We start from the raw sequence: 20,590 nt of genomic DNA, 5'->3' as shown, positions 1-20,590 counted from the left end.
AGAGAACAAAACACATGATGGAGAGAAAGAAAAGAAAAGAAAACAAAAGAACATCGGCAAACAATCGATCAATCAGTCAATCATTCATTTTTCGTCCCCTTCCCTGCTTCTTCCCCCTCCCTCCCACTCCTCCCCCAACACATAGATAATGGAATAATACAAAATAATCATCAAAATGAAAATAATGATCATCTCTGATTGGTCGGCTGAGTCTCCTGATTCAGCAGGTGATGTTAAGAATCATCTTCACCTGGACAGATGCTGCGTCAGGTGGACGTGAAGGAGCCCATCCATGCTCTGACATGATTGGTCTAAAACATGGTCACATGACTAGTTCATATACACACCAACTGAAAGTGAACCAGGTGAGCTAGCTGGTCTTTCCAGCTGTCAGATCCCGTCCTCCACCCATGAGCCTGCTGCTCCTCCGTGGCTCTGACTCCGCCCCCGGCCACTATAGGTTTTTTTCTACTTCCTGTTGTTCATCGTAATGTGCTGAGTGTCCAAAGAGTCGCCCATCTGTTTCCTCCTCAGCTGCTTCTTCCTCATTCTTCTGAAATGTCCAGTTGCGTCTTCAGGTGACTCACAGGTGTCAGCAGCAGCTCCAGGGTGGGGGTGGGGGTGGGGGTGAGTGCGTTAGCAGCGGGGTTCAGCACTGGTTTAATGTGTTTTCATTCAGATCAGAGGCAAGGCAAGGCAAGGCAATTTTATGTGTATAGCCCGTTTTTACAAACAGTTTGTCTCAAAGGGCTTCACATGGCATCATAACAACATCCTCTGTCCTTAGATCCTCACATCCACTGAGGAAAAACTCCATAGAAAACTCCTTTAACAGGGAAAAACAGGAGAAACGTCAGGGTGAGCAACAGAGTTGTATTGTTGTATACAGACAAGAAAACAGTTTATAACAGAGAAAAGAAAAGCTGCACCTATAAGCAAATCAGCTGTTGACAAAAGTTCTGAAACGGGTCCAGAACAGAGAGCATCCAGTCCAACCATCAGACCAGAGCCCTGATCAGTTCACCTTCCAACGGTGCAAAGGATGATCTCACATCAGGATGTCACCTGAGGTTTCAACTCTATCTCCAGCCAGACCTGAACCTGTGACACGTCAAGTGCTCAGAGCAGGAGAGCTGAGGCTGCGGGACGCCTCTGTCAGTGTGTGAGACCGGCCTCAGGGAGCTGGTGGAGTGGGTGGGGTTAGGGAGTCGGGGTTTGCAGGGGAAGTTCATCTCCTTCAGTCAGATTCAGTTTGACTTCGGCTGAATAACAACAGAGAGAGATGTTGGTCCATTCTCTGCTACTGCTGATCGCCCTCAGCTGCTGCTGCTGCCATGAAGGTGAGAAAACAACTCACACTGTGTTTACTCTTTGTCTATACCTTTTGTTCACTCTAGTGCATATCTATCTATCTATCTATCTATCTATCTATCTATCTATCTATCTATCTATCTATCTATCTATCTATCTATCTATCTATCTATCTATCTATCTATCTATCTATCTATCTATCTATCTATCTATCTATCGTTAACAATAGACATGTTATTGAATCCTTTATTAACCTTCATTTGTGAGTGAGACTGGGAAACAAAATAACAACAACAGCTCATGTTCATCAACAATAACAACAACACAAACAAATGATATTATTTTCACTGTTGTAACATAAGAAGTGATGATGATTGTAAGTGTGGCTCCGTCCCTTTTTTTCCTTTTTAAAACGCACACTTCTAGTCTATGGAGCACGAGCATATAGTTGACGGTCAAAACAAAACTCCACAGTTCTTCTTTCTTTCTTTTATTGAGCTGAAACTCATGCACACCGGCACGGACGGACAGGTGCATCGGAGAAGACCTGCGTGGTGGAGACTAATAGGTTTATTAAACAACGTTTCGGTCCTGAGACCTTCGTCAGGTTCTAAAAGGTTTTAGGTCTCAGGTTTACAGTAAAGAGAAGTGAAGACAGTGTGCGGGAGCCTTTGTTCATGTTTCTTTCTTTTATTGAAATATTTCTTTAGGCTCCAACAGAATAAACTGTGTATTAATCCAAAAATAATAATAATCACAGTCAAAAACGAATGTGCTCTCGTCGCCTCCATAGTCTCAACTAAAAAACTTGAGTATGCACATATCACAGCCAATAAGAAGAGAGCAATTAACCAATGGGCATTCTTAGGGCCTCGATACATAAAACCAGGATCAACAACAAATCCATATTATCCATGATCCAATAAATGGCTCTAACAATGATTCATATTTATAGTAATATAAGAAGCTTCACATCATGAACTGGTCTCAGCCATCCCATCACAGACTAGTTCAATATATCGCTACTACTACCACTACTACTACAGATAGTAGCTACTGGAGGGCTCTGAGTAGATGTAAACATGTTACCGTGGTAACCAGTTCCTCCACCGCTCCGCAGACTCGTCTACAAAGAAGAAGTAAGAGGAGGAAGTGGGAAAAAAGACCCTTCACACACACACACACACACACACACACACACACACACACACACACACACACACACACACACACACATACACACAATCCCAGTGTGTGTGTGTGTGTGTGTGTGTGGTCCGTGGTAGAAAATGTGTTTCCTGACTCTTTGGGGTTTCATCACACCAGCCCCCACAGTCTGAAACCTCCTAACTGCAGGACTTTCTCCAAAACAAAACTCAGATGTGTTGATGGAAAAAACTTGTATCATCACCTCATCAGTAGGTCAATGTGAAGACGACAGGATGGACTCATTGATCAAACAAACTGATTAATACATTTATGTGGAGGCTTCAAGAGTGAATGTGATCAGTCTAAGATTCAATTTTCTTGTTTTGCTGACTCAGAGTCAGTGAAGAGTGAGAATCACAGAGACACAGAACAGTCATGGAGCAGTCGATGAAGAGTCAGAGGAGTCACTGAAGCCAATATCTGGGTTCACAGGGAGACAGATATTCCGATTAGAATCCGTTTAGATGTCCAAACCCCATGAAAATGCTCCATATAAACAGATCAATCAGAATAAACAGGCCCAAACTAAATGAAATTTCATTCAGTTTCAGAGAGGTGGAATAAACCTTTTCTTAAACCAAAAGAAAGTAAAATTATATCATGTAATGGTGAAATGGAATGTTGACGTTTCTTCACTTCACTTCCACTCCACAATGCCTGAATGAAAGTGTCAAAACAGTGACAACTACTGAGCTGATCAGACCATACATCTCCATCTTTGATCGGTCGCAGGATGTTTGGATTTTCTCAACAGGCCTCAAAATTTAAATCCTAACCCTAACCAGCGGGTGTTGAAGCCAGGACTTGACGCAGCTCACAAACATAAATTCTCGGCCTGAACCGGACTCAGCCCCAAAAAAGATGACAAATGGCCAGAGCCCGTCCCAACCAGCGCGTCCCTCTGGGTTGTTCGGTCTGACAAGCCCTTTACGTAAGAACACTCTGTGCCACACAGTTGTAAAACATCCGTTCTGAATAAATGCAGTAGTACACTTATAAACACCCAATCGGATTAGGTCATATCACATGTAAACAGTTAACCTGAAAGACTCATTCAGAATGAATTCAATCAGAAAGAGGAAAAAGTGTCAATGTAAACCCAGCTAGTTAAGAGTCAGAAGAATAGAATAGAATAGAATAGAATAGAATAGAATAGAATAGAATAGAATAGAACACCTTTTTTGTCATTGCACGTCCACACAGATATGGGTTTAAGTGAATCCATTTTTAGCATTTCGTTTCGGGTCCCAGAAAATCTCAAAACGCCACCCCAGCGTTTTCATGTAACAGATCTTTTGTGAAACGATGATGTCATACCCTCCACTGCTCTAACCTGTAACCTGAGCCACACCACTAGATGTTACAGTCAACAACAACAACAACAACAACAGCAGTAGACAACAATGAGGCTGAGTCACACTGACATGACTGCCAGTCAACATTTAATCCACTTATAATGTTTGGAGTTTGAATACAGCAGGGAAACGTTCCTTTCCTACAGCGCCACACATGCTCTAACCTTCGTCTTGTGTTAGCTTTCTACTGCCATGTATGGAGTCTTAAATCAGCTGTAAAACACACTAAAACACTTATTTATCATCCTATTTGTTTCTGATCTCTTGGTTACATTGTTAGGCTTCCTTATCCATGAAAAAGTTGGTTTTGCACTTATGATTTCAAAATTGACTCTAACACCACAAATTAAATGAATAACCAGAGCAATTTAGAATTTTGTGAAAACATTTTTTTTTGGTTTTATTTTGTTTAAATTGAGGTTCCTGACAAAGTCAAAAAGCCTTGATGCTATAAACAAATTTATGTGGTACTTGTATGCATTTAAAACCTGAAAACAGGTCACCAGAGAAGGGTTAAGAGTAAGAAGAGTCAGTGGGGAGTTAAAAGATTCAGTGAAGAGACAGAAGAGTCTTTTAGGAATCAGTGAAGAGTCATTGACGGGTCGGTGAAGAGACAGAAGAGGCTGTGAAGAGTCAATGAAGAGTCAGAAGAGTTGGTAAAGAGACAGAGGAGTCAATGAGGAGTCAGTGAAGAGTTGGTGAAAAGTCAGAAGAGTCAGTGATGAGTCCGAAGAGTCGATGTCTGTCTGAGTGTTCATGAGATCTAAATCAATGGCAGTTTCCAACAACAATAAATGAAGCCCATGTTCTGACCCGTTTGGACCCATCGGTTGTCCCTTGGTGTTTTTGCGTCACAGTTAGAAATGAAGTATGATCATTAGCTGTTGCAGGTTGTGTGTTGGGTTAAGGTTCTGGTTCTGGATGAGGTCTGGATGTGTGCAATAGTCATGAGGTCACAGCCCCCGTTCAGAGGCTGAGGTCAGCTCTTTAATGATCCTGTAACTCTCTGATGCCAAGTCGGCTGCAGCGGATGTGAAACACTCGACTCTGAGTCACTGTCAGAAACTCCTGAATTACAAAACGTGCTAATGGTGATGTGGTCTAAAGGCTCAGAAAGAGACACTCGCTGTTTCCCAGCATCCCTCAGAATGCCAGCTCATTATAACACTTCCACTTTTTAATGGGCCTATTTTTACTCTCTGTTTTCCGGATGTGAATCTGGACCTGAAACACAGGTTGAATCACCATAAGCTCAAAGCTTCAGGACAATTTCCTACATCTGTCTCAAACACGACAATTGTCATGTATCCATCAATCAGCACAGCCTCTGTCATCTGCATGGCTAACCCCATGTTGGCCCCACGTCGGCCCTTTGTCAGTATCCTGACCACAACGTACACAGGAGGACTTAGAAGAAGTGGGATGCACCCACCCACACACTCTCTCTCACACACACACACACACGGACGCACGCACGCACACACACACACGCACACACACACACACACATACGCGTACACACACACAGGGTTTCACTTCTTGTTTTTTCGATTGTGAAACCCGATGATGTGGATCAACTGTCACATGAAGCTTCATGACAAAAGTCATCTGCCAGTTTATGTTGTCTGTGATTTATCAATTTTACGATTAATTTTGTCTGTTCTCTTCATTCTGTCTGTTCTAGTCAGTTCAATTCAGTTCTGTTCGGTTCTCTCTGTTCTATTCTATTTTATTCTATTCTATTCGTCTCATATCCAGATTGTATCCAGATCTGGAAACATATAGCATTGACACCTGGCATGTAATACTGTATGTGTCCAGTGTCCACATAGGGGTCCGATCACATTTTTGTGCAGGTAAATTAAAAAAGAAAAAAGAAACTAAATAGAATAGAATAGAGAATAGAGAATGCTTTATTCATCCCTTGCAGGGAAATTCAAATTAGTCCAGTAGCTCACACAACAATGGCACAAAAAAGAAAGAAAGATGAACAAAAAAAAAACAAAAAAAAAACATTTTAAGAAGTGTTATATATAACACGATTGCAGCAGGAACAATAGAAATAGAAGAAGTATTTCCGCCTGCGTAGTCGTATGCAGACACAGGACGCATTTCCATTTACACTTGTGTTCAATGTTGTCACCTTCAGAGGTGGTCTGGCCGATCGGATCACAATCCGTCTTCATTGTGTCTTGGGTGCGTTTACACCTGTACTTTCAAGCAGCAAGCACTATCCTATTGCAATTTGACCACAGAAAGGCATGTTAATGACCTGCTGACATGACTGAAACACAGCGGCGGTATCATGTGACCTCAGTCGTCAGCGGAGACCCCTCCACGCTCCGTCAACAGAACCTTTATTGCGGAAATCACAGGAACTTGAATCCTGTGCGTGTCGTGTAAAAACCTGAAGTTTTGACTTCAGTCGTCTTCACTGCAGGTGATCGCCATGACGACCCACCCGCTGACATGACGATGGGTGCGGCCCAGTCTCCCGCCCAAACTGATGACGCACCCACTGATGTGAGCCAGGGCCCTCAGCTGTTGGAGCTGGTCCAGGATCCACACTCAGAGGGTCAGAAGAAAGTCCTGGACCTCCTGACAGAGCTAGTCCTGATCCAGAAGGACATCGCCAAACATCAGGCTCAGGTGGTCCAGCAGCTGGGCGTGCTCGGAACCCTGGTGAGTCAGATTGGTTCAGTTCAGTTTAGTTTAACTTGCATTTAGATTAGATAGGTTTTATCTGGCATTTAATTAGTTTATCTGAGGTTTAGTTGAGATTAGATAATGAATCTGAATCCAACTTCAGCTTCTTCATTGAAAATAAGTTACATTTAATTAAAACTTAATTATCATTGTAGTCACCTGCAGCTTTAGATAACATTGTTCAATTTCATGTCCGGTCATTAAAAAAAAAGTCTAGTCGTCCTATTAACATGATTGTAGATGATGTGATTTGTTGGTGGCTTAATGCTGGTCACTGAGACCCACACTGTGCTGTGTCCTCAGGGCTCCCAGCAGATCCAGGACCTGCAGAACATGGCTCGTCACCAGAGTCTGCTGGTTGAAAACCACCAGGCCTTACTGCTGCAGACATCCCGGATTGCTACCTACCTGCAGGACATGACAAAGAAACCTGCTGCCGCCAGCCAATGAGATCCTCCGATGGAATGTGTTCATGTGAACTTATTCACCTTGTCATGATTTAGATACTAATTAACCAATGAGATTGTTTGTAATTGACTTTCTGTCTTTGATGATGTTTATCAGTCAACACACTAATGATTAACATGTTTTTTTTCCTCAACACTTCACCTCAATTTAATCCGTCAGCCAATCAGACTTCCCAGTCAACTCAGATAATTTTGTTTCATTCACTAATTGTATTTGTTGTAAATCAAATGTGATGATGACTTTGTTCTGGAAATAAAATCAAATAAAGTGGCTGTATCATTTACCCACTGGGTCAGTGAATGTTGTTGTTGTTGGTCATACCTTTGAAAGTATTTAAAAGCCTTTTATTGGTGTGGTCATAGGAGAGCCTAAGAACCAAGTCTTCATCAAATGCCCCGTTACACTCACTGGTCTTCCACAAAGTAGATCTTAAAACTGGAGGTGAAGGCATAATTCTGCCCATTATAAGCAATCAATGTAAATGGCCTCAGAGACAAACAAACAAAAACCTTCAGTTGTTAAAGGTCCAATGTGTAATATTTGTCAAGGTTTATTGGCAAAATCTGAATACTTCCCATGATTATATTTGTGTAAGTGTATAATTGCTATAAAATAAAATTTTCGTTTTCGTAGCCTTATAATTATTCTTTTATTTATACATATAGAAAGGATCTTGCTTTAGAGAGTGTCGTCGTCTTGCACCGCCATGTTTGTACGGCAGCCTGAACGTAAAATCCAGCCAATCAGAGAGCAGGTTTCAAGAGTTTCACATTCATAAATAAACCAAGGAAGAAGAAGGAAGAGGAAACAGCAGACATGTGGTAAAATGGTTCAGATCTTCACCTCATCGCTCCATGCTCCTGAAATACTCCCAGTCGTCCCAGTCCTGGTAAACAAGTTTTTTGTCCTCGGAGGCCACCGTCACTTTGCCAACGGGAGGGGTGAGAGCGAGCGAGTGAGTGATCACTGAAAACTAGAATCTGACCGTTGGATGTTACGGTTTAACCCCCATTTTACACAATGGACCTTTAATTTAACATTTAATCCTGAAGGTTTAGGATGAGTAGTAGTGTAGTGTCAAAATCTAAAAAGTATCTTCTGTCTTGAGGGGGAGGGAATGTGATCAAAACACTGTGTGTGGGTGGGCCACGGTCAGGTCTGGCCATAGGGTTGTTGACATCGACTATATAAATGGCGCCCTGTGTTCTGCCAGTCTGCCCTGCAAACAACATGGGACTGGCTCAGCTCAGCTTGTAGACCAGACCTGTTGGTCTAGAGATTGTCATACATTGATGTGACTATTGCTACAGTATATTTAGCATGTTTTTGTTTATTTTTGGAGATAATTACAGTTGGACATGAGTTACACTGGCTTTTTCAATTTTTACTAACATGACACAATTGATGTGAACACTTAAATTCACCTGACTGAATAAAGTCTCTCTTGCTGTTGTTCTAGTTTTGTTTCTGTAGATGTTCCAACGGTGTTGTTGATGTGCTTCCATCACAGATGTGCTTCCTGTGTCTTTGGATCCTCCTGCTGCTCCAACAATCCATCTCAACTCTGTCCTCTTGCCAAACCAAACCGAGGAAGAGGTGACTGCTGGCTCCACCATCTCACTCAGTTGTCATGGTAATAGTCCGACCCGTTGGTCTAGCACTGCCTTCCTTCTGAAGAAAGACTTAGCCAACCCACTGGTGGTCAACAACTTGGTTGCAAAGCACACTGGGAGCTACCGCTGCGGGTACACTGAGCAGGGCCTGGACCACCTGGACACCTGGATCCACCTGTACATCAAGGGTAAGACCTTCACTCAGACCCAGACCCCCACTTCCTGGCAGGTCAGGTGACTGAAGCCAAACAACACTAGTTTCCTAGTTATTAGCAGCTCCTATGAACTTTGGCTAATCTGCTTCCTGTTTCTGGTGGGAAACATCTGTAAGCCACATGTTACATGTCGTTCCCATGCGTTGAGTGCCAAAAACGTAATTTTTACGTTTTTTGCTTTTTTAAAAAGAAATATGAAACTAGACACTTTAACACACCTTTATGTGTAAATTTGGGGACTCTACGACGAGCAGAACTGAAATAGATGACGATCAAAAACTCATGACAGCTCAAATCTGGAAGTTTTTATCATAACTGGGCTCTGAGTTCTGCATGTGGATGCAGCAGCTGCTCTGCTCTCACCCGCGAGGCTCCAGCAGCTCGGAGCCGAAACAGGAAGCTCTCAGCCGACAGTCCCGCCCGGTCTTCATCTGGAGCAACACCGTGTCCTCCCCAAGGTCCTCCCGCGGTAAAATGTGATGATCCCTCGGTCAAAGCAGGCCGGCATCACCGACCCGTAACACAGAAGGACCGCGACCACCGGTGGGACCGGTGTTCCCGACCTGCTGTGGCCGAGAGACCATCACATTCCGCCCCCGATGGTGGTTTTGTGAATAGAACAACAATTGTTGTATATATTTATCTTACACGAGCCCTTTGATCCAGAAATGCGAGTGTCAGAAGAGCGACAGGCACAAACAGAGCACCTTTCATAAAAGAAGCTGTATCTCCTTTTCTAGAAAAAAAGCATTTTGGTGAAACCCAGCCATGTTTAGCTTGACTTTTCTCAGGAACGGAGGCTCGTAGAAACAAACGGTTTGTGGCCGTTTGAAGCATAAAGTTTCACCTTTCAAATGATAGAATACACTGTGGCTCTACAAAAATCGTCAAAAATGGTTTAAATTGCCGGTACACTTGACTAAAACTTTGGAAAGGAGCGCAGCACTCAATGAGTTAATAGTATAGGGGTTTCTTATCCTTCATGACCTCTAGTGTCCTGTGACCCCTCCCTCTCAGACCCTGCCCACTCTGCCAGTGTGTTCGTCACTCCTCGCAAAGACTCCCACGTCATCAAAGAAGGCAAGGACTTCCTGTTTAAGTGTCTGCTGACCGACCCATCTGTGAAAAACCTCACCCTCCAATCAAACGGCAGCACTGGTGGCGGGGGGTGTGGCCTCCCCCAGGGCATGAACGTGACACTTGATCCACACAGAGGAGCCCTAATCCGAGACCTGCAGAGGTCCTTCAGCGGCAAATATGTGTGTTCAGGCTGGAAGAACGGGACCCAGTTTAGATCCGACCCTTTCGACCTGATTGTGGCTCCCAGTAAGATTTGTCTACTTACTACCTCTGTGTATATCTGTCTCTCTGTACACCTGTCCCACTGTAAACCTATATACCTGTCCTTATGTCCACCTGTCTGCAGGGCTCCCTCCTCCTGCCCTGTCCATCAGCCAGGAGGAATTTGTCCGTCTGGAGGGAGAAAGGTTTGAGGTCACCTGTCTGACCAGCAACCCCTCCCACCACTACTTCCTCACCTGGACGCACCCCAACATACAGGTCAGAGGTCAGATGTCTCCCCTGTGGGGGTCAGCCCTATGTTCCCACAGCCCAATGACCCCACAGCCCCATGTTCCCTCATTACTAAAATTTTTTTTTCACTGAAAATTTTGAAAATTCCCCTGACCCCCCCCCCCCCCAGAAGCTTGTTTTCCCTTGTTCGAACAGTGGTCGAGTTACCGCTATTAAACAGAATGGCGCTAACGTTACCAAGCGGCTATCTTAAATTAACCCACTAATAATGTCCGGAATTCCTGGTGTACTTACTGTACAAACTTTCTAATGCTTCGTTTACTACTACTAACACTATTTACACTACTGTAGAAGTTTGTTGTCTAAATTGCACTAACTCATGGAGGTTTAATTCCGGTATAAGGGTTCGTCACTCAACCGTTGGAGTAGCGGTGTTGGAAGGGGTCAGCCCTATGTTCCCAGATTTAGCTAAAAGCTACATTACATCTGTAGTCAACTGCTACTGGATAATAGGTTGGGTGTAATTGACTACCAAATTGGGAGACATGGGGATAAAATCTGATGCAAATTGATGATAAAGGAAATGTGGGAACACAGGGCCTAATTTTGGAAAGAAAAAAAAAACCTTAGAAATGAGGAAACATAAGGCTGAGGGAACATAGGGCTGTGGGAACATAGGGCTGAGGAAACATAAGGCTGTGGAAACATAGGGCTGTGGGAACATAAGGCTGTGGGAACATAGGGCTGTAGGAACATAGGCACGCTCCCCTCCTGTGAATAAGTTCTAATGATGACCTGTGTTGATGTTGACTGGCTGCCTGCTTTGTTCCAGACACTGAATGTGACCCAGAGTCAGCAATACACAAAAAATCGCCTACATATAAACGGCACTCTGACCATCTCAGCTGTCAGTCTAAACCACAGTGGACCCTACACCTGTTCGGCCGTCAATGATGACGGAGTCACCACGGCAACAGCACAGCTCAGAGTTTTGGGTAAGGAGATTGAACAGAGATCAAACAAAGTAACCATAAGAAACAATTAAAGGGATAGTTCAACATTTTTGGCAAATTGGCCCATTGCCATAATCCCTATAGTCATAGCAGTAGGTTCGTTACCTTCGTTAATTGTCTGTGTAAGCTATTTTTAGAACGGTGGAGCAGAGCAGCAAGCTGCTCAGGGCTATGCTATGGAGGCTAAGGGAATTTCTTGGTTTCCCTCATCAAACTCATCAAATACACAATCCAACAACTCCACAACGCTGTCGTGGACAAGTTGTGAGCTGCACATTCACCACGCTATGAGATAATAACAGAACGTTACCAGACAGAGTTGTTTTAGAGGTAAATTCATGCAAAACCGCTGATGCGCGTTGCGTTCAGGGACAGTTTTTCAGTAAGCAGACTCTGTATTTACCCTGTATTTACCTCGAAAACGGCTCCGTTTCTTAACGTTCCATTATTATCTCATAGCGTGGTGATTGTGCAGGTCACAACTTGTCCATGAAAGTGTTTTGGAGTTTTGGGATTTTGTATTTGATGAGTTTGATGAGGGAAACCAAGAAATTGGATTGAGCAGTGGATTCGATTTCAATGTACGCACAGAAACGGCAAACACAACAAATGGGGGGGGGGGGGGGGGCTGTATCATGCCACGTCGCTCATTATTAATAATAGCCTACTGCACAACTGAAAATATTGTAGCGACCCCGCTGTAATGTTCTTGTTCTGATGTTTAAGTTCTGTGATTTCTGACTGACTGTGAATGTGTACGGGCAGGTAGGGTATGGTTGGATGAGAAACTGAGGGGCCGGGGTGAGTAAGTCCTGTGTGTGTAGGTGAGTGAGTGAGGAGGAGCAGAGGAAGAAGTGAGAGCTGTCAGATAAGTTTGTGTTATGTTGTTGTAGTTATGTCGGGTCGGGCGCTACAATAATAATAAAAACATGTGCTTAACAGACGTCGGACGCGAAATAGCGGAGCGGAGCAGTTTCCTTTCGGGCCCGTTAACAGATTGTGCCAGATGCGCCAGAGCGCGCACCTCTGTGCCAGGCTCGCGCTCTGCAGCTATTTGTGTTGATTCATCTTAACAGAGCGCGTGAGAGATTAACACACACATTCACACAGGCTACACATACCCGCAGACACACAGCTGAGGCGCTTGCCGACCGGCACGGAGAAATGCGCATCTGGTCTGGTCATTTCTATACTGGACCGGGCGTAATCATCACATAGCGGTAGTGTAATATGCGCCAGAAATTAAAAAGTGACAGATGACATGACGTAAACAACAATCACTGGCTTTTACGGTATTGGCTTCAGTGATTGGTTTAACAATCAATGAACTGAGCACGTTTAGCCTGTTACAAACAACAAGAGTCTTTATCACAACCCCTCAAAATAAACAAAATTGTTTTTTTTCCCCCCATCTATGAAAAAAATTGTACGCACAGTGCGTACAGGATTACAGCTGGCGGCGCCACTGGCTCTGAGCAGCCTGCTGCTCCGCTCCGCCGTTCTAAAAATAGCTTGCACCGACAAATAAAAGTAACAAACCTACTGCTATGACTATAGGGATTATGGCAATGTGCCAATTTGCCAATTTGCCAAAATGATGAACTATCCCTTTAACCAGATGTTGATCTTTGAGAGTGAGTTGACTTGTGTGCTAGTGGTAGCAGTTGTGGAGAACCTGTAGAGAAACATTTGTCACTTAAACATGAACCTACATGGGACATGGGCTTGAAGAACATTGCCAGGCATTTACTCTCTCCTCTCTGTCACCAGATCGCCCCTATCTGAGGACCTACTTACAACTGAAGCAGCATGCTAACGCTACCACCATGACCATAGAGGTGGAGGACCTGTTTACTAATGTTAGCATCACACCAGTCAAGAAGGAGTCAGACGCCAACATCAGCTTTGGTTGGAATGGGGAAGAGACTGCTGGCAGCATCAATATCAATGGCAGCAGCAGAGTGGAGGTGTATGAAGGCCAAGATGTGACACTAACATTTGTGATGGAAGCATATCCTCCAATCAGGAACCAGGACTGGATGACACCAACACACACCAACAGCAATAACCACTCAGTGCACCAGGAGAGCTACACTGCTAATGGCTACAGGTCAGTATGAGGCAGCTACAGCAGATCTTCTACTGCTTTGGGCAGGTGGTATTGTATGTTGCTTTGGTAGCGTTGGTGCTCTTAAAGTGGTACTGTTGCTTGTTGTTTTAGGGTTTTTAAGATTTTTTGTGTTAAAGGGATAGTTCACCCAAAATTGAAATTTCATTATTTACTCACCCTCATGTGGACTAAGGGCTGGGAGAAGTTTCAGAGTCCTCCGTGGCTTCTCTGAGTTACAGGGGGTCTCGGCGTAGTAGTGCATGTCCATATAACGGTTGCAAATGGATACCAACTGTCCTCGTAACAAAAAGACACACCAAAAAACATCCAAATACCTCCATGCTGCTCGTATGTAATGTCCATCTTGTATTGAAGCCCTGAAATGCGAAATTGTCCCGAAAAAAATTAAATAAGTCTATATTTCAAGCTTGTTTTGTAGCGGAAGCTTCTCGAAGCTCCTTTTCCCGGTTCGTCAAATTTGGACGAACTGGGAAGACGACAGCCCCTGGTTCGTCCAAATTTGACAAACCGGGAAGAGGAGCTTCCGCTACAAACAAGCTTGAAAAATAGACTTATTTAATTTTTTTCGGGACAATTTCGCATTTCAGGGCTTCAATACAAGACGGACATTACATACGAGCAGCATGGAGGTAGTTGGATGTTTTTTGGGTTTGTCTTTTTGTTACGAAGACAGTTGGTATCCATTTGCAACCGTTATATGGACATGCACTGCTACGCCGAGACCCCCTGTAACAGAGGACTCTGAAACTTCTCCCAGCCCTTAGTCCACGTGAGGGTGAGTAGATAATGAGTGAAATTTCAATTTTGGGTGAACTATCCCTTTAAGATGGTTGTCTTGGTACTAAGGGTTGTTAAGGTGGTATTCTTGATGTTCCAGTTCAGAGGCAAGTCTGCTGTTGCGGCGGGTCCGACATGAGGATCGAGGTCGATACTTGTTTCATTTCTCCAACTCATTCTTCAGCGGCATGCAGAGCGTTGACGTCCGGATCTACCGTAACCTTTACTCCTCCCCTTCCTCACCATCAGCTCATCATTAAATGAACTTTGTCACCAACTTTGATGACTGCTGTCCTCCCTCAGGTTCTCCGAGTGCTGAGGTCAGCCTGCAGAACGACACTCTGACCTGCACCAGCTCTGGATATCCCCAACCTACAATCCTCTGGTACACCTGTGCTGGACTCCAGGACATGTATGCAGCTGTGTAATATGTAACATCTGTTCTGTGGGTGGCGCTAGAGGAAAATCTAACTGAGTAGTTTACAGTGGTTGTCATAGAAACTGACACGTATGGAAATAAAATCATCATCATAAAATATAAAGTTGAGATGTTTTATCTTTGATAATGATATGAAATCTATTGCTAACAATTAGCAATGAACTGATTAAAGGGATTGTTCACCCAAAATTCAAATTTCACTCATTATCTACTCACCCTCATGTCAACTAAGAGCTGTGAGAATTTCCAGAGTTCTCCGTTCCTTCTCTGAGTTACGGGGGGGTCGCCGCAGCAGTATTTGTCCATATAATGGTTGTCAATGGATACCAACTTTCTTCATCCAAAAAGACACACCAAAAAACATCCAAATACCTCCATACTGCTCGTCTGTAATGTCCCTCTTGTATTGAAGCCCCGACATGAGAAATTGTTCCGAAAAAAAATTAAATAAGTCTATATTTTAAGCTTGTTTGTAGCGGAAGCTCCCAGTGTCTCAGTTCACTGCTCTTCCTGTGACCGGCGGAACAATTTCTCATGTCGGGGCTTCAATACAAGAGGTACATTACAGACGAGCAGTATGGAGGTATTTGGATGTTTTTTGGTGTGTCTTTTTGGACGAAGAAAGTTAATGTCCATTGACAACCATTATATAAAAATATATAAATTCTCACAGCTCTTAGTCGACAGTAGATAATGAGTGAAATTTGGGTGAACTATCCATTTAAAGCAGAGAATCAGAAACAGATGAAACATCATCACTTCTGCTGCAGGTGTGGAGATGTCTCCACCACTCATGTGCCTCCAACTGTGATCTCATGGGAGGAGGAGGAGGAGGAGGAGGAGGAGGAGGAGGAGGAAGAGGAAGAGGAGGAGGAGGAAGTGAGGTCACACCTACCTCTGTCAGCGGGTGATGATGTCACTGTCATGTGTGTTGCCTCCAATAAGCTGGGAGAGTCACGTGACGTCTTCAGGCCCTGGACATCTCTAAGTAGGACCACATGAAGCTCTTGGTGTCTTGTGTCTGTGAAGGTGCAGACGGATCTCACTAAACATGTTCTCTTGTGTTCTTAGTTTATACAGAAAAACCTCAAGGTTTCTTCACTCCTGCTCTGATTGCAGCTATCAGCACCGCCGCCGTCCTCCTCCTGCTGCTGCTGCTCGTCTCTCACCAGTGGAGACAGGTCTGTGTTCTGGTCCTCAAGTGTGAAGAACTTAGCTGGTTCCTTATGTTCCTCAGGGTCAAAGGGCTCCACTCAAACAGACTCAACAGACTCCAGGCCAATCTTTTATTCTGAAGGGTTACAGCTGCTGTTGGTAGAGCAACAGAGCCTGTGAACCACTGACCAGACAAATGTTTAAGGTTCAGACCGACTTCAAACCCTTAAAGGGATAGTTCACTCAAAATTGAAATTGCACTCATTATCTACTCATCCTCATGTGGACTAAGGGCTGGGAGAAGTTTCAGAGTCCTCCGTGGCTTCTCTGAGTTACAGCGGGGCTCCGTGCAGCACTGCATGTCCATATGACGGTTGCAAATGGATACCAACTGTCTTCGTAACAAAAAGACACACCAAAAAACAATTCAATTCAATTCAATTCAATTCAAAGAACTTTATTTTTCCGTTAGGAACTTCATTTGTGGAAAAGCGTCAGTGCAAGTTTAAACAAGATAAATACATATATAAATACAAATGTTCATCCAAATACCTCCATAGTGCTCGTATGTAATGTCCGTCTTGTATTGAAGCCCCGAAATGCGAAAATTGTTCCGGAAAAAATGTAATAGGTCTATATTTCAAGCTTGTTTGTAGCGGAAGCTTCTCTTCCTGGTCGGTCGGTCGGACGGACCAGGAAGAGGCAACCGTTATATGGACATGCACTGCTACGCCGAGACCCCCTGTAACTCAGAGAAGCCATGGAGGACTCTGAAACTTCTCCCAGCCCTTAGTCCACATGAGGGTGAGTAGATAATGAGTGCAATTAGAATTTTGGGTGAACTATCCCTTTAACATTACAACTCTTCTTCTTCTATCAGAAACCAAAGTATGAAATTCGCTGGAAGATCATTGAGAGCTCAGACGGAAACAACTACACCTTCATTGACCCTGCCCAGCTGCCGTACAATCAGAAGTGGGAGTTTCCAAGGGACAAGCTTCGCTTCGGTACAAACCAAACCATGATTAAAGAAAATGTTTTCAAAATAAAAGTCCTGTCCAGCCTGTGGTGAATTCCATTAACTTTGACCTCTCTGGATATTAGGTGCTGTTTTGGGTTCAGGAGCATTTGGTAAGGTCGTCGAGGCAACGGCGTATGGTCTGGGAACTGATGACAACATCACCAGAGTGGCTGTCAAGATGCTGAAACGTCAGTCCACAAACCTTCGTCGTCATTCATCATGTTGTATGTGGAGGTGTGACCGTTGCACTGAGATGTTCTGGTGTGTTCATCAACAGCAAGCGCCCACTCGGAGGAACGTGATGCGCTGATGTCAGAGCTGAAGATCCTCAGCCATCTTGGTTACCATGACAACATCGTCAACCTACTGGGAGCCTGCACTCAAGGAGGTAACGTCAGTGGGACTCTGTTCTGCTGTAAAAGCTGAGGTGCATTCAAAGACCTCCAATTTGACCTCTAACGTGGGCCCCCACCTCCCTCCAACAGGCCCCATGCTGATGATCACAGAGTACTGTAGCCATGGCGACCTGCTCAACTTCCTGCGGGCTAATGCTCACGACCTCATGACGTCTATCTTGAGTGTGGATGAAGTGACGGAGGAGATTTTCTATAAGAACATGGCCACCCAGAGCTCCCGACTCAGGAGGTGTGAACAATCACTGATGACCCACCTACTTCTGTCACTCTACTACACACAACACAACACAACACAACACAACACAACACAACACAACACAACACAACACAACACAACACAACACAACACAACACAACACAACACAACACAACACAACACCACACCACACCACACCGACCTCTAACCTCCTAAACATCTAAACTCCTAACCCCCTGACCACAGGCTGAGGTAAAACCTTCATAACATGTACAACATGTCATATGGCATATATCCTATATGTTCAGACGCTGTAAAAACTTGAAAGCACACATCTCTGACTACATGTCAGTGAAAAGACGTTGCTGTGAGCCTGCTGACCTCTGACCGTGTGTGTTTCAGTGACAGTGGGATCTCTTGCTGCTCAGAGTATCAGGAGATGCTGCCAGTCCTCAGTCCAGGACAAACTCAGGGTACCAACCTGAACTCATCTCTTCACACCCTGTGTCTAGTGTCTGTGTGAGATCTCACCTGTCCAACCGTCTAACTGTCTGTCTGTCTCTCAGGTGGACAGACAGACAGCCTGTCTGTCAGTGACCTCATGAGGTTTTCCTACCAGGTGGCTCAGGGTCTGGACTTCCTGTCCACTAGAAATGTAAGAACACAACACACACAACAACCCTAATGATCACCTGCTCAATACCAAGACTAACAAGTAACATGTCTGTCTGTCTGTGTGTCTGTCTGTGTGTGTGTCTGTCTGTGTGTGTGTGTGTGTGTGTGTGTGTGTGTGTGTCTGTCTGTCTGTCTGTCTGTCTGTCTGTCTGTCTGTCTGTGTGTCTGTGTGTGTGTCTGTCTGTGTGTGTGTGTGTGTGTGTGTGTGTGTGTGTCTGTCTGTCTGTCTGTCTGTCTGTCTGTCTGTCTGTCTGTGTGTCTGTGTGTCTGTCTGTCTGTGTGTGTGTGTGTCTGTCTGTCTGTCAGTGTATCCATAGAGATGTGGCAGCGAGGAACATTCTTCTGACTGATCGGCGTGTAGCAAAGATCTGTGACTTTGGTTTGGCTCGAGACATTCACAATGATGACAGTTACATCGTCCAGGGAAACGTGAGTGTCTCAACAACAACAACAACAACAACAACAACACTGTTTGCTCTGTCTGTTATTTTGATCTTCCTGTGTCTTTTCTTTTGACAGGCTCGGTTACCTGTGAAGTGGATGGCTCCTGAGAGCATCTTCCAGTGTGTTTACACTGTGCAGAGTGACGTCTGGTCTTATGGAGTCTTACTGTGGGAGATCTTCTCTCTGGGTAACCACAGCAACATGCAGACACAGCACAACTCTGTGACATATTGATTATTGACTGGTGCAGTAAACCTCATTGTCAGGTTTGCTCCTCTTGGGGCTTGATGCTCAGATATACCCTAACCCTACATCACATACATACACACAAACCTTTAGTAAATCAGACCCTTAGTGTTGTTATGGAAACAACATCAATAGCTGCGTTTACATGGGTCCAAAAATCCTATTTACAATCAAATTAAGAGGTCAGTCAGATTCCAAATGTCTCATGTAAACACCGTACCGGATCAGATTCACAGCTGAATAGAGAGGATTATTCATTCTGCGCATGCGCGCTCTAGTATGTAGGAGTCACGTATTGACGTTTGCAGGAAATAGGAAACAGGAAATAGGTAAGTCAAAGCAGTGGTGCCAACCTGGCGACTTTCTCGCTAAATCTGGCGATTTTCTTTTTTTAGTCTAAAGCGACTAGCGACAATCTAACAACTTTTCCCGGTGTTGTTAAAGACGTTTCTGGTGTGGAGACTCTGAAGTGAAAGCAGCGGCTGCTGCCGTAAGCCCCGCCCCCGTCCCAAAGCACTCACCAGCTGTCAGTCTCACAGCAGTAGCTATATAACGGCTTCAGCTGGGGCCATGTATACACAGATTGAATGTGGATCGCTTTATTTAGCGTTCATGTATACAGATCGAATAAGATTCATTTAATACGATTGTTTTCAATCAGATTGAGGAAAACACTGACGCAACTAGTGTGACATCACATTCTGACTGATTGAAAGATTCTCACTTGGTTCTCTGCTTCTCTGCCCAGGTAAGAGTCCGTATCCCAACATCGCTGTAGATACCAACTTCTTCAAGATGATCATGGACGGCCGCCACATGGCTCGGCCCGACTTTGCCCCTGCTGAGATGTGAGGACACACACACACACACACACACACACACACACACACACACACACACACACACACACACACACACACACACACACACACACACACACACACACACACAAACCTGTTAAGAAGGTTGTGTGAGATCTAACTCAGCTGTTTCTCAGGTATGAGCTCATGACTCTCTGCTGGAATCTGGAGCCCACTGACAGACCCACCTTCAAAACTATTGGTCAGCTCATCAACAGACTCCTCCCCTCCACTAGCGACACGTCGCCCCGTCACAGCCATCAGGTGAGGACCAATCAGAGAAGAGATTCTCAGTATGCCCTCAGCTTGGACTGACAGGTTGCTATTCTAAACCCAAACGCATCATTTGTCCACAGGCGACGTACAGGAACATCGATGAGTGTAGAGAGGAGGAGGAGGAGGAGGAGGAGGAGGAGAAACACTGAAGAGAGGAGGAGAGCATGAGCACAAAGGTAATGATCCAGGATGACATCATGTTGCTAAGAAACCTTTCAATTGTAACCTAAATCTACTTCCTGTCCCGCCCTTCTCAGAGCTCCATGGTGATGAAGAGGAGGAGGAGGGGTCATATACCAGCTGTCCTGATTGTCTCATCCAATCACAGTGTCTCAAATTAAAGGGACAACGAGGAGCAGAACGAAAAATTCCACGACAATAAAAAAGTCTCATATTAATGTGGATGAATCTACGTTACCACTTGTTAATGGGCCCATTTTCGATAAATATATGGTTTTGTCTCTATGGTTATTTTGTTATTATTAGTGGTGGTGGAAATGCTGGGCGAGCCGACCAGCGTTTCTTTACTTT

At 44.4% G+C, this 20,590-nt stretch overlaps 2 protein-coding genes across 2 annotated transcripts; both read left to right on the top strand.

The window, feature by feature from the left end:
• The first annotated feature begins 1,250 nt into the window (after nucleotides 1-1,250).
• On the top strand, nucleotides 1,251-7,316 carry LOC310996885 (uncharacterized protein). The gene is made up of 3 exons (XM_083986392.1): nucleotides 1,251-1,340; nucleotides 6,316-6,557; nucleotides 6,885-7,316. Exons 1-3 carry the CDS (start codon nucleotides 1,283-1,285, stop codon nucleotides 7,029-7,031), a joined length of 447 nt encoding a protein of 148 aa, XP_083842518.1. The 5' UTR covers nucleotides 1,251-1,282; the 3' UTR covers nucleotides 7,032-7,316.
• Nucleotides 7,317-8,240: 924 nt separating this feature from the next.
• csf1rb (colony stimulating factor 1 receptor, b) lies at nucleotides 8,241-20,227 on the top strand (the record flags this gene model as incomplete). The annotated part of the gene is given in 23 exon segments (XM_083986032.1): nucleotides 8,241-8,250; nucleotides 8,560-8,850; nucleotides 9,895-10,203; nucleotides 10,304-10,437; nucleotides 11,243-11,405; nucleotides 13,194-13,533; nucleotides 14,432-14,547; nucleotides 14,635-14,743; nucleotides 15,541-15,607; nucleotides 15,650-15,758; nucleotides 15,842-15,951; nucleotides 16,806-16,932; nucleotides 17,030-17,134; nucleotides 17,224-17,334; nucleotides 17,432-17,591; nucleotides 17,961-18,031; nucleotides 18,125-18,213; nucleotides 18,540-18,662; nucleotides 18,753-18,864; nucleotides 19,672-19,771; nucleotides 19,921-20,047; nucleotides 20,140-20,195; nucleotides 20,197-20,227. Coding segments are annotated over 23 exon segments (2,970 nt in total).
• Between the last annotated feature and the right edge of the window lie 363 nt (nucleotides 20,228-20,590).

This window comes from Trachurus trachurus, assembly GCF_905171665.1.
Source record: "Trachurus trachurus genome assembly, chromosome: 14".
NCBI classification, from domain to species: Eukaryota; Metazoa; Chordata; class Actinopteri; order Carangiformes; family Carangidae; genus Trachurus; species Trachurus trachurus.
The sequence above is the reverse complement of the archived record's forward strand: the minus strand, read 5'-3'. Positions and strand labels throughout refer to the sequence as shown.